Source organism: Motacilla alba, chromosome 19, assembly GCF_015832195.1.
Source record: "Motacilla alba alba isolate MOTALB_02 chromosome 19, Motacilla_alba_V1.0_pri, whole genome shotgun sequence".
In the NCBI taxonomy this organism is placed as follows: Eukaryota; Metazoa; Chordata; class Aves; order Passeriformes; family Motacillidae; genus Motacilla; species Motacilla alba.
In genome coordinates this window covers 487,877-500,959 of record NC_052034.1, presented here as the reverse complement: position 1 = coordinate 500,959, position 13,083 = coordinate 487,877, and the positions used below count along the sequence as shown (strand labels likewise).

At 50.7% G+C, this 13,083-nt stretch overlaps 1 protein-coding gene across 7 annotated transcripts in view; it reads left to right on the top strand.

The window, feature by feature from the left end:
- The window catches only part of SGSM2 (small G protein signaling modulator 2), a 37,374-nt gene extending 29,670 nt beyond the window's left edge, over window positions 1-7,704 (top strand). For 4 of the 7 annotated variants that reach the window (XM_038157770.1, XM_038157774.1, XM_038157771.1 and 1 more), the window contains 8 exons: window positions 1,743-1,925; window positions 2,265-2,615; window positions 3,290-3,414; window positions 3,854-3,936; window positions 4,409-4,518; window positions 4,965-5,061; window positions 5,840-6,007; window positions 6,309-7,704. In XM_038157770.1, the coding sequence (XP_038013698.1) occupies window positions 1,743-1,925; window positions 2,265-2,615; window positions 3,290-3,414; window positions 3,854-3,936; window positions 4,409-4,518; window positions 4,965-5,061; window positions 5,840-6,007; window positions 6,309-6,397 (1,206 nt within the window). In that variant the 3' untranslated portion in view covers window positions 6,398-7,704. The remainder of the gene's footprint in view (window positions 1-1,742; window positions 1,926-2,264; window positions 2,616-3,289; window positions 3,415-3,853; window positions 3,937-4,408; window positions 4,519-4,964; window positions 5,062-5,839; window positions 6,008-6,308) is intronic. The other 3 variants (XM_038157772.1, XM_038157773.1, XM_038157775.1) reach the window with 3 other exon arrangements.
- The last annotated feature ends 5,379 nt before the right edge of the window (window positions 7,705-13,083 follow it).

The window sequence follows — 13,083 nt, the reverse complement described above, 5'->3', positions numbered from 1 at the left end:
TTGCAAATGGGGCACTAAACCAACATTGTTGTGGCAATTTGAGTTGTTTTCCTCACAATAATCTTTAAAAGCCAGTTCTGAACACAGATAGAGAAACAGAGCCCTTCCCTGTTCAAAGTGGGTCACAGCCCAGATTGTCCCCCCTGAATCCAGTCATCTTAGTAGATGTTTATTGTAGATTTTCTGGCTGTAGCGTGCACATCAGGAATATTCTACTGAGCACTGCTCCATTCTTTTTTTAATCTCAGATTTTCAAGAAAGGCAAGGATATTGGAGGGTTCTTGCATAGATTGCATTTTGCTGTCTCTGATCTCCACAAGTACATGAACTATCAAATTTATGATCCATGTGTAGAAATAAAAGGTATGTCTGGAAATGAACAAAAGGACCCAGTTTAGTTTCTAGAGTGGGAGATGTGAAGCCATCTCTCATGGATGCTAGCCCCATCTCCAAAGGGCATGTGCATTTGTACAGCTAGAACATGGGAGATTTGGCAAGAAGAGATAAATACTGGAGTCTGTATGATAGGAATTACAGTAAATTCATACAGAGATGTTACAAGACAGAAATGATCTGATCTGCAGAACACAGGCTCCTACAGAAGATTTTTCTCCCTGAGTTTGTACCCTACTAACCCAGGGGTACTCTGAACTTACCTGGAATTGTAAGGAGCAGTTAGCACCAGTAGTAAACACAAGTAATAGGTGACTCCTCAAAGCAATGGGTTGTTGGAGATGGAAGCTTACACTGAATGTAGGAGTGTGTTAAATGAGAGACATGAAAACAGTCATAACACCTGCATGTACAGGAAACTCATTGTGTCCTTCTCTGGAGTCATTGCAGGTGATTTATCATCTTTGTCTTCTGACGGTATTTTTGCACTCTCCAGATGTAGCTGTCCTCCAGCCCTCCAGTAACTGTTGTATTTTATGATTTATGACTCGACAGCTACCTCAAGTGACAAACAGCCTGCAGCTCTGAGCGGGAACGCTGGGGCAGCAGCTCAGCCAGCCGAGTGCGGAGCCTGGAGCCAGCTCACAACTGGGCTTTCTCTTCAGCTCTTGACAAGTGACAGAGTAGTCAAATTGCTACATGTCCCTTAATAGCTCAAGGGGGTTTCTGTGGCTGTCTTTCAAAAGAGAAAGCCACCAGTGACAAAGATCTGGTTTGTTCCTGTGGTGCCCAGTGCAGGCAGATTTGGCATGCACAGTGCAGCCACGGCACGGGGCTGTGGGAGCTGGGATTCCAGAGTTTGTCCCGGGATCTGGCTCTGTACAGGCTGGTGTCTATAAACCTGTGACCTGGAATTCTTCACAAGGGCTACATTAGAGGTGGGCCAGAGGAGCTGGAAGGAGGTGTGATGGAATTAGGGGTGGTGCAGGGAGAGGCAGCGCTTGCTCCGCAGACTGCATTTGACTTCTGTGTGAGGTTTCACGTGACATCTTTTGTTCTGTCCTGGGTCACTGTCACAGTGGCACACTGCTGTTGACAGTGTATACGCCTGCTCATATGGATCCTTTCTGCTGCCTACAGTGTTATTAATTCCCTGCATTTAATACCCAACACCTGAGTACTCCTCTCCAGTCACAGGGATGTGCTGCTGCAGCAAGAGGGTCTCGGCACCCTTGGGGCTTTCAGCCTGAGACCCTGCACCTGCCTTAGACCTCTCCCTCCTGTTTCCTCCCACTGTCGGTGCCTTCTGGCAAGGAGGGCAGTGTCTCAGGACGCGTCTCTGTCTGCAGGTGGACGCAGACATTGCTCTGAGGTACCAGAAGGTGATGGCAGAGTGGAAGGCCTGCGAGGTCATTGTGAAGCAGCGGGAGAAGGAGTCGCATTCAGCCACGCTGGCCAAGTTTTCCTCGGGCAGCAGCATTGACAGCCACGTCCAGCGGCTCATCCACAGGGACTCCACCATCAGCAATGATGTAGGTGCTCCCTTCCCACTCACCGTCTGGAGTGTGCTCAGCATTTGCAGAGGTGCAGCCCCAGGAGGCAGAGCTGGAAGTTAGCACAGCTCCTGGATCCTGGGCAGAGATTGGAGCTGTGGTGTCTTCATGTTAGAGTGAAGAGCAGGTCTGAATTTTGGGCAGTCTACAGATGCTCTTAAGCAGGACATGCCTAAGGGGCTCTAAGGTTCACCTATGAAGGCAGATCCCCTCTCAGTGGAGGAACAGCTCCCCACATCTCTTCCTTGTAGGTCCTTTAGTCAGACCCAGCACAGAGCAAATGACTGCTGCTGTTGAAGTGTGTGTTTGGTTTTGCAGGTGTTTATATCTGTGGATGAAACGGACTCGGTGGAGCAGGACCCCAAAGGGCAGGAGGACCCCCCGCTGACGGCGCCGGCCCCCGCGGCCGCGGAATTCGACTCGCCCGACTCGGGGCTGCCGTCCTCCAGGAACTACTCGGTGGCCTCGGGCATCCTGTCCAGCATTGACGACGGGCAGAGCGGCTCCTTCGAGGAGGGGGCCGAGGAGGAAGGCAGCCCCGAGGCGGGGGGGACTGAGCCGGGCGCGCCCGGGGGGCTGCAGGCGCAGGACTCTGTCTCAGAGGAGCAGCCGTGCTCCCGGGTGGATTGTCTGCTGGATGTCGCCTCGGTCTGCGCCGCGTCCTACACAGTAGGTCACTCCTCGAGTACCATCCTCTCCCGGCACAGCAGTGCTTTGCCAGCAAACACCGGTACTTTGTCAGATAGGATGTGGTGAGAGAGAGTCCCAAACTGGAACTACAGCTGGTGGGATGAAAACTGAGGATTTTCCCATCCAAATCTTTTCATCTGGATTTTGAGCTAGATTGGAAATAAGGCTGCAAAATAAATTTGTGGGTTTTTTTAAAGTAGGAGGGCAAGACAATCAGTGTGGCACATTTCTAGCAGTTAGAACTTTCTAGTGCCTGGGGGTGTGGACAATATACTGCTTGTAAGATTCTAATGTTATTTAAATCAAGCTAAAACCTCCATCTAGTCAAACTGAACCACAACCTCAATCTAGATTCAAGATGCCACCACCTCTGTTACTCTTGCTGTCACACAGCAGTATAGTTTTTGCTTCTCTCTGCTGAAGTTATTTAGCTAGAAATAGCCATTTGGAAATAAGACAGGTTTGGCACATTTCCCAGTGAAAACAAATGTGTTTTACCTTGCATTTTTGACAGTAATTGAGTATTTTGATGCTCTCATCTCCTCAGAGTATAATTGTACTGTTTCTGGTTTGGTGATTCTCAGAGCAAATTTGCACAGAGTCCTGGGAATGCTGTAAACTTGGCACATCTAACTGAAACTTCTCTGTTCTAGATAGAGTTATTGGACACTGTTGCCTTAAATTTGCACAGAATTGATAAAGATGTCCAGAGATGTGACCGGAATTACTGGTATTTCACTGCTGAGAACCTGGAGAAGCTCCGAAATGTCATGTGCAGGTAATGAGCTTGTAAACCCAACTACGGACACATTTCTGTCACAATCCATATTCTAATCTATAAACTATAATAATATGCAAATAACAGTCGATAAGAATTCTCACTAATGACTTTGAATCAATTTGCCAGGAGGAACAGGCAGGATGGCAGGTTAGAGCATGGGTCCAAGTCTGGAATGCAGGTTTGAGAAGATTTCTCAAGTGGCAGACCCTGTTTTAGAGAACTGTTCTCTAAATGTACTCTGAGGTTTGGGTTTCTCCTGATCAGGATGATGCCTCCATGCTCAGGGGGCCACTTTATCCAGTATTTCACAGTAAAGGGCTGTGAAATACTCTGGGAAGAGTCAGAAGGTTCTGAGACTCACATGTTCAGCAGCTGCCTAGGATTTGATCTCACACATGGAATCAGCCTTCAATACAAGGATTTCTTCTTTCCACAGCTATGTCTGGGAGCACCTAGAAGTCGGTTATGTCCAAGGCATGTGTGACCTCCTGGCTCCTTTGATGGTTATTCTTGACAATGGTAGGAAGGGTTTTCCTTTGGGACATGCTGGTATCCTTAGAGAGGTCTATTCCTTAGAAATTCTGTTTCAGAAGGAGTTGTCTGCATTAACCAGGGCTGGGTCACCAGCAAAATCAAACCTACAGCTCCTGATTTGTGTTTTCTCCATCTGTGGCTGTTGAAATGGCTAACATTAGTGTCTCGGGGCTGCCCTGTCACTCACTGATTTCCAGATTAAATTTTACCAAAGTTAGTAAAATTACTGTGTTCTGGGAGTTGCTGATGCTGAAGAGTCAACTGCAGGCTGGGTTCTTTGAAACATAACTAGTAAAAATGGTCCAGAGTCAGGAACCAACCTCTCTTTCATCTGAATCCTGGGATTCAGAGAACAGCCAAGGGGAAGACCCTGTTTTTCCCAAGCCCTGCAGTTCTAGTATTTTGGTTCAAGAAGTCCCACAACTGCCAGCGCTGAGTGTCTGCCTTGTCCCTGCAGATCAGCTGGCCTACAGCTGCTTCAGCCACTTGATGAAGAGGATGAGCCAGAACTTCCCCAACGGAGGAGCCATGGACACACACTTTGCCAACATGCGCTCCCTCATCCAGGTGAGTCTGGTTTAAGGGATCTGAAGGAAGGCAGGGCTGTGCCAGAGGCTCAGCACTCACTGATGCCACAGTGAAGGGTAAGAGCACCAAGGAGCGGGGCTCAGGCGTGACTTCAGAGCTGGGGAGGAGGAGCTGTAAGTGGATTTGTAGAGTTACAGCCTGAGAGCGGGGTGGAGGTGGAGATGGACATTTGCCACTCGTTGGAAATCAGTAGGATCTTCACCTTGTTCCTTGGCCCTTTAAAGTCATGGTGAAGATCAACTGTGACTCCTCAGCTCAGCACTGAGTCAGGGCACGCAGGTCCCAGCACTGGCACACACAGAAAGGGCTGTTCCTGTGCTGAGCAGCTGCTCTGGCCACGGCATGAGGAGCAGAGAGGGTGTCCAGCACCTCTGACCTTGGCTGCTTTCAGACCACATCCTGACAGCTGATGTTTTCCATTCTAGATTCTGGACTCAGAACTTTTTGAATTGATGCACCAGAATGGAGATTACACTCATTTTTACTTCTGCTATCGCTGGTTCCTGCTTGACTTTAAAAGAGGTAATAATGTTCTGTGCCTGTAGTTTAGGGTTGTGTAGAACTGTAACACCTCTGTGTTTTGGTGAGAGTGTCAGGATGGTGAGTGGCAGCTGGGATCCCTGGAGAGTTTGTAGCCAGGAAAGGTAATGCAGCTCTGAGATGAAACAGCACTGGAACAAGTCCAGGCTTAGAAAGGGGAGTTGCAAATTCCTGATGATGTGATTGAAGCCAAGTTCCTGCCCAGTGCAAATGCCTGTTTGCTCAAGAAGGTGATCCCAGTCCCCTGTGAGCCTTGGTACCTCCTGTCTCATCCTTGTGACAATAAGGAGCAGCTCAGCAATAGCTCAGGAGCTGCTGCACTTGGAGTGAGGGGCCTTGCATGGTGTGGGAGCAGCCCTGATCCCAGGATCCTTGCACGAGCACACTCCAGCAGAGTGGTGGTGCTGACAGGCCCACTGCAGAGCCGAGATACACCTGGACACACGTTCAGACCTGCAGCCTGTCACGGAGCTGCAGAACCCCCGGCCTCCTGGGCTGCTCTCACATGGTCCCCGTGGTCCAGGGACCTTCCTGGGCTTGGCTCTGCACCACCCCACCTCCAGGCTGTGTAACTGTTCTTAAACAGTTCTGTGCCTTACGTGCACAAGTGACAGGAGTTGGCTGAAGGAGAGGGGGAGAGGAGAAGGAGGAGTCACCAGGGTCTGTTCATGTCTGAGTAAGGCCTGTAGACATGGGTGAGAGAGGAGGGACATGGTCAGTTGAATAATCAGATGCTCTTGTAATGTTTATTCCCATTCAGAATTGTTGTACGAGGATGTATTTACAGTGTGGGAAGTTATTTGGGCAGCAAAGCACATCTCTTCAGAACATTTTGTCCTTTTCATTGCCTTAGCACTTGTGGAAGTTTATCGAGAGATTATCCGTGATAACAACATGGACTTCACTGATATCATCAAGTTTTTTAATGGTAAGGGCTATTTTGATAAAAAGTAGTAAGACTTTGCTCCTTCTCCCTTCCTGGGACTGTCTGGAGCAGTTCTTGTTGTGACAAACCCATGGTCATTTTAAGCTCTGAGTCTCAATGCCAGGTCCTGCAGCTCAAGGGATTCATCCACTTCTTATGTCTTTAATTCTCCAAAACCAACCCCCTGGAATGTTCTGGGATGGCTGCTTGTTACAGTAATTAATTATTGCTGATGCTATGTGAATGCCAGTGCCAGGGCAGGAAGGTGGTGCTGGGAGTTAAGATGTTTGTCTGTGTCTCTTAGAAATGGCTGAGCACCACGATGCTGCGGAGATCCTGAGGATAGCCAGAGACCTTGTCTACAAAGTGCAGACACTGATTGAGAACAAGTGACCCTGGACAGGCTGTCCCTGTGAGCCACTGGATGCAGCGTTCCTTGCACTGTAATTCCAAATGGTGTTTTAATTGCATCTTCCATGTAATGTAATAAATAGTGAGGAGACAGTAACAGACTTTTAAAACCGGAACTTTCCCTTCACCAGATGAGGTTGGTGTTTGATAGTCCTTGTTACACTGACTTTGTATTTCTAGACAAAATCTTTTTGCATTCTCTATTTTCCTCTCTAGAAGACATCTGTCTACATCTTTGCGATGTTGAAAGGGGGGATTTGACAAACTGCAACATTTCTATTTTGACTTACTGCGCCTGCAAAGCCCGGGTGCACCTTGTGTGTGCTCTGCCAGAAGCTGCCGTGGAGCTGGGCCCACTCTTGCAAGCTCTGGATTGGGTCCTTGGAGGAGCACGGTCCTGTCTTTGCCTTGAACATGGAAGAGAATGTGTCTGAGCTCATGTTGCTAAAACATTTGGGTTTGTATTTAGCAGTGATTAAAGCTGATAAGGTTTCTGGCTGGGAGAATGGCCTTAACCTAAATGCCACAGCTCATGGGAGCAGTGATGAGCTCATGGGCTGAAACACTGGTTTGGCCTTGGCTGACTGGCTCTCACTGCTCAGTCTCCATGGCCCACACAGACCTGCCTTTGTTTTGCTTTATAAACTCACCCTGTGGCCACTCCAGCTGCCAGGCCCTGCCCTGTGTTGCTCAGGTGAGCAGGTTCAGCCCAGAGACAGGACCCTGCTCACGCTGGCAGCTCCTGGATTCACATCCCATGGAGAGCGGATGGCAGTGCCCAGCCTCCCCCAGATCCTCACTGCACACTCTTCCTCCTCCTCCCTCCCTGTCTCTGCAAGCAGGACCAGCCCCTGCCAGGTGAAGGAGCTGGAATTCTGGGGGCTCTGAGCTGCTGCTGCAGCCCCAAGGAGCCCTCCAAGTGCCCCAGGACAGTCTGTGCCCGGCCCCCTGCCCAGCCCCGTGTGTCTGTCTGGTCACTCGAAAACTGGAAAAGTATTTTTTAAAAGAATGAGAAGAGTGAGAAAAACCTCCAACTCCCAGAGCCCAGGGAGTGATGGATGTACAGATAATACTGCACTATTTTCCTTTGGTATGTTGGGAATGTTCTGTACAGCTGTTTCACACAAACCCAATCTGTGAACTTTGCTGTATTTGTTAGAACATTCTGTCTGATTGGATTTTATCAATGTTGTGTATTATTTATTTTTGTTGAGAGCAGACTATTCTCTTTATTGCTCAATTATTTATGTTTAAATGTAACTTATGAATAAATACTTATCATCAAGGCATGCCATGGAGCTCTTTGGGAGCGATTTCTCTCCCCCTGAGGTGATTCCTGCCACAGAACAGGGATGAGGCTGTCTGGGAGGATAGGGCAAGATGTAATTAATGTTTCTCTGATGAGCTGCATGAGCTGTAGTGCTAAAGGCAATAAATAGGTCACCATTAAGTAGACTCCTGAGGTCCCTTAAATTACTTTAAGGGCAGTTTTCATGTACCCACTGGCTGATCCTGAGCCAGTCCAGCCCAGGAACAGAAACAGGCTTATCACAAGTGTTAAAAAGTAAGAGTTTCATCCTGAAATTCAGGCCTGATTGTGCTGCAGCTGCATTGAATCCAGCTGAGCTGCTGGACTTCCAGGAGAGATCCTCCTCCATCACTCCCAGTCCTTGTTCAAACCCCTTAAACTCCTCCAGCTACGTCTCCTCTGCAGCAGGGAAGGTCCCTCCTCAGTCCCACTTGGCTGCTACTGGCAGTTTCTGCAGCTGTGTTCCAGGATTTTAGGCTAAACAGGTCTGCCCAGAGATGAGTCCCCAGGGAGTTACGGACCATTTCCCCATTCCACCACAGAAGGGCCCAACAGAGGCCTCTGTGAGCTGGGGTGGGTGCAGCCATCCCTCAGCCATGCTCGTTCCAGCTGCTAATCAGGTATTTATCCCTATCAACAAGGATCAGCCCTTTATGAAGTGATCCAAGGACATGCTGGCCTAAATAAACTTCCAGTGTCCTTGTGTCCTCTGCGTTCACCTGTCTACATGGTGGGACTGGGGTGGGCAGGGGGTTACAGCTGGCTCTTGTCCCTCTGTCCTTCCCACACGTCCCCACCGTTTCCTTTGCACGGCATCAGTGATTTTTAATGCAGTTCTTTAGACCCCTGGTGTCCCCCCAGCCCCTCTGCCTGAGCCCACCCGGGGTCCAGCCCCACCCCCTGAGCTGCTGCCCCAGCACCACCCTGGCGTTTGACTTGCCCCGTGCTGATGACCATCCACGTCTGTGGCATCCACTGCTGGAGACAAGGGAGCAGGAGAACCCGGGGCTCCAGCTTCAGCACCTGCAGGAGAGACAGAGTTCCACGTGAGGCAGGTCTGGCCGCACTTTCAGCCCCAGCCCACGGCACAGGAAGGACAGACACCCTGGAGGGGCTGCCTAGGAGAGCTGGGAGAGTCCCAGCAGGAGGGTCCTGGGCACGAGGCTGCTCTGCTGGGCCTCGATGGGGCTGGTGGGACCCTCTGCCCTGCAGCCGGGCCGGGCCGGGCTCAGCAGGAGAAGGGCACAGGACAGGGCACAGGACAGGGCACCGTTTCCCGAGCTCTCACAGATTGCTGAAGCTGCAAAGGCTTTGCTTTCCCCTGCAGAGCACTGCTGGATCCAGACACACTCACGGCCCTCGGGAAGCTCTGTGCCTGGCCTGGGTGAGCTCCGTGGCTCCGTGTCCGCACCTGGAGCGCCGCGGGGGCTCCGCAGGGAGGGAAGGCATTGCTCTCCAACTGGGAAATCACAAACAAAGTGAGGGATCTGCACGCAAAGCACAGGGAAGCAAATGCAGAAACCTGTTTCTGATTTCAGTGCATGTTTATTTCAGTTTTATATTTATTTCAGGCAAGTGCTTATTACATGGATATCATTCATGTTGGATACCTAAATTCTGGAGCATGAAGAGCCAGTATTGTACAGCTGAATAGTAAAAATACAATATGTACAAAATTAGTTGCTTTTTCACATAGCAGATGTATCCAAACACATAAAAATCTTTACAGTCTAGTTTGTCAATATTCAGTATTTCAGTAAATTGGTAACACAGTGACACGTCCTCACTGTAAACACAGACTGCACCTGCCCAGGTGAGTGACAGGGGGGCTCCTGTGAGGTGCAGGGGAGGGACGGGGCTCCGGGCCAGCGATGGCAGCGCCTGGGCTCACAGTCAGCAGCTCCAGTGACACATTCCTAACGCGGGGAGCACAGCGAGATAAAATAAATAAATAAATGCTTTAGGCAGAGGGGGGGAGGTCACATGCAGTGACAGAGCAGGGGGTCCCCGCTCCCACCACGGCTCCTCGCCCAGCGATGCCCAGGCTGGGGCCTGACCAGAAGCCAATGAACCATTGTGGGGCCGCAGGCAGTCCCTGCTCTCGCTCTGCCGAGCCCCAGCACTCTCTGGGCTCAGGTTGTTAAGGCGTATCCGTAAGGCAGCGGCACCGGAGCGTTCCCGCAGCCAGCGCGGGGCCTGTGCCTGCCACAGCCACACAGCCCCGGCAGGAACTGCCTGCCTGCCAGCCAGGGAAAGCCTCAGGACACACACGGGCTGGCACTCTGGGGCTTTCCCTGGTGTGACCAGCGCTCCCTCACACTCAAATTCCTATTCACAGCACAAGGAATGGGTGAATCAATGGGCCTCATCCAGAGCTAGAGCAGAACCAGCCATGCCGTCCTGATGAGGAGCACCATGACATCCCACAGCCCATTCCCACCAAAACCCAGCACAGAGCAGCCCTTCCCTGCCCTGACAGAGCAGGGACAGAGGTGAGTGGGGCCTTCCTTCACTGATCAGCAGCCTCAGGCAAGGAGCGAGCCAGCCTGGGAACAGCCAAACACAACCTCTGCCGAGACTGCACCATCCCGTGCTGGGCTCGGGCTGAATTCTAATAGTTCAAGTCTGGATTATCAAGTTCTGTGTAACAGGGACAGAAAGAAGCCATGACTGAGTCTACCCACAGCCTATATTCCTTAACACTAAACATCTGCTTCTAACAACTGATGTTTCCCTCAGGGAGGAAATAACCTAAAGACAGTGTTATAATCCATTTTAATCTGTCCCAAATGATAACAAGGGATGGAGAACAGGCCATCAGTATGAGGGTTTTCCTCTCCTCACCCCCATAGCTTTTAGAATCAAAATAAGACTGGAATGAACAACTGTTCAGAAAAAAACATGCCAAGTCTCAGAGGAGCCTCACCTGTGAGTGCTCAGAGCTGCCCACCTCCACACCAGCTCCAGGAGCCCTCTGCAGCAGCCATGTATCTAACTAAGCTAATTAAGTGCCTGAGCACCGAGACAGGCTGAGCCAAAGTCCTGCTCAGGTAAGCAGAGGTCACCTGGTTCATCTGGCCAAGGCTGCTCACCCACTGACACAGTGGGGACACTGGATGCCCATCACAGAAAGCAAAGGGGCCAAACAAGCACCGACCACATCATCACATGGGGCAGGAGACACCTTCCCCCGACCCCTGGCACACGGGAGGGCCCCAGAGCCCCTTGTGCCCACCCAACCTGGAACAGTTCTCACTTTTTTTTCTTTAAATGCAAAAAACACCCTCAGGATGCAAACCAGTCCAAAGAGACACAGGCTACATACAAAAACCAGACACAATAAGCCTTGCATTGCATGTCTACAGGAATCTACCAGGCGTGCGCACGGACAACCACACCGACACCGACACAGCAGCGACACCTCACCTCCACCTAAACCACCCAAAGGCATTTTTTTTGTTTCTTTTGTTACAGAAGGCCACTTTGAAATAAAACTAAGAAAAAAGAAGACAAGGAGCCCAACAGCAGCAGCTGGCTCAGTGGGATGATGAACGCTCGGGACACGCCGTGGGCACCTCGAGAGCAGAGGCCTCTGCAAAGGGCCAGCTCTGTCCAGCTCTGCTCAAGAAACCAAAACCCAGCTGTGCCCGTGGCCAGGGGCCCAGTGGTGACACTGCAGTGACACTGGAGCCCTTCTGGCCTTCGACACCCAGCCTGGGCCCCAGCACGGACGGACAGATGGACACACACACACACACATGCAGAAGAACCCCGACGGCAGCGGTGTGGCTCCAGCCCTTATTTCCCATGTGAGATGTGGGTCACCAGCTGCCCCCACCGTGCCCCCAGGGACACGACCCGCTGCCTCTCGGATCCACGCAAGCAACTGCAGAGAACACGGGAAAGCAGATCACTTCCCTTCCTAAGATAAACTACACAGATCTGGCAAGTTTTCACCGGTGAGGTCAGGAATACATTCCTGTATCTAAAGTGTCAGCGTTAAGAGCTCTTTTCAGGATCATTTTAAAGCAGCAGTTCGGGTTCTTTGCCCTCTGCCTGCCCTCCCTGGTGGGGGAGCTGGCAGTGGCCTGGGCAGGCACAGCCCAGCACCCAGAGGTTTCCCCGTGGCCACCCCGGGGTTCTGTGCCCAACATCTGCCCAGCTGCCACACCCCGGCCCTGCCCTCGGCACAACCTCCTCCACTGGCCAACAGGAGCCAGGTGTGACAGGACAGAAAACCCTCTCCAACTGCTACGCAGAAACCCCATTTTCTATTGTTTCTGTGGCATGGTTACCAGTAACTAATATTATTCAACAACAGAAGAGATTTCTTGTAAACTTCATATTTATTGGTTTTTTGGGGGACAAATTAGATCTTACGAATCCCCAAGTGTACATATATATTTATATATAGCTTTCTCCATAGGGAAAACATATATCAAAGGAGGAGAGACATTCCTAAAGTGCCCCTTGTCATACAGTACTGAACGGGATTTCTAAGAGCATCAGTGTAAATCCAAAGTTTCTGAGCAGGAGTAACAGAGGTGGAAAGGAAGGGCTGTGGCCGTTCTTCTTCCCACAGAACAGAGAGAAGTTCGCTGACTTTAAAAAAGAAAAAGAAAAATCCCAAAGAATGTTTCTGGTAGCCCTGAAAAAGGCAGATGGAACAGGGGTACACACGACATCTGGAGCAGCTCCCGGATGGGCCAAGGGGGATGTTCCTAATGGGGAGGCCAACACCCATGAAGGGGATCAGACAGACAGACTGCATGGCACAATTCCAAGGGGAAAGAAAAACTGGCCAAGGTACAGGACTGGGCATGGCAGGGGCACTCTTTGCTCTAAACCATAAGGGAGTAGAAGTGAGGTCAGCAGCACCCCTGTCCACACAGCACAGGCCATTCAGCAACCCAGCAGCAAGCTCATCTCCCTGGGCTCGGCCAACACTCCTGCCCTGAGCACATTCTCAACCTGGCTCCCTCTCCTTAAATGAGGAGAATTTGTTATTTTGTGAGTTGGAACAGTAAAAAAGGCAGAAGCACACATCCTTCCCCTCCTGACACTGCAGCAGAGGGCAAAGCCACACTCCCTCCTGAGAAGGGAGGTGACCCTGTTGCACACACTCAGCGTTGAGGAGTTTCTGATGAGGAGAAACTGAGCCATACCCAACCCCATCTCTCAAATACTGGCACACAACGGCCTCCTAGGGAAAGCTCCTGCAGGGACAGAGGATAACAAAGTCCCGGCAATTCTGGGAATCCCCCAGTGTTAATGGTGCACTGGAATGAGAACAAATGATCTGCTTAAATGGGGTTCTATGAAAAGAAATCCTTGGAGGTTTGTCCATTCTGCAGGAGCT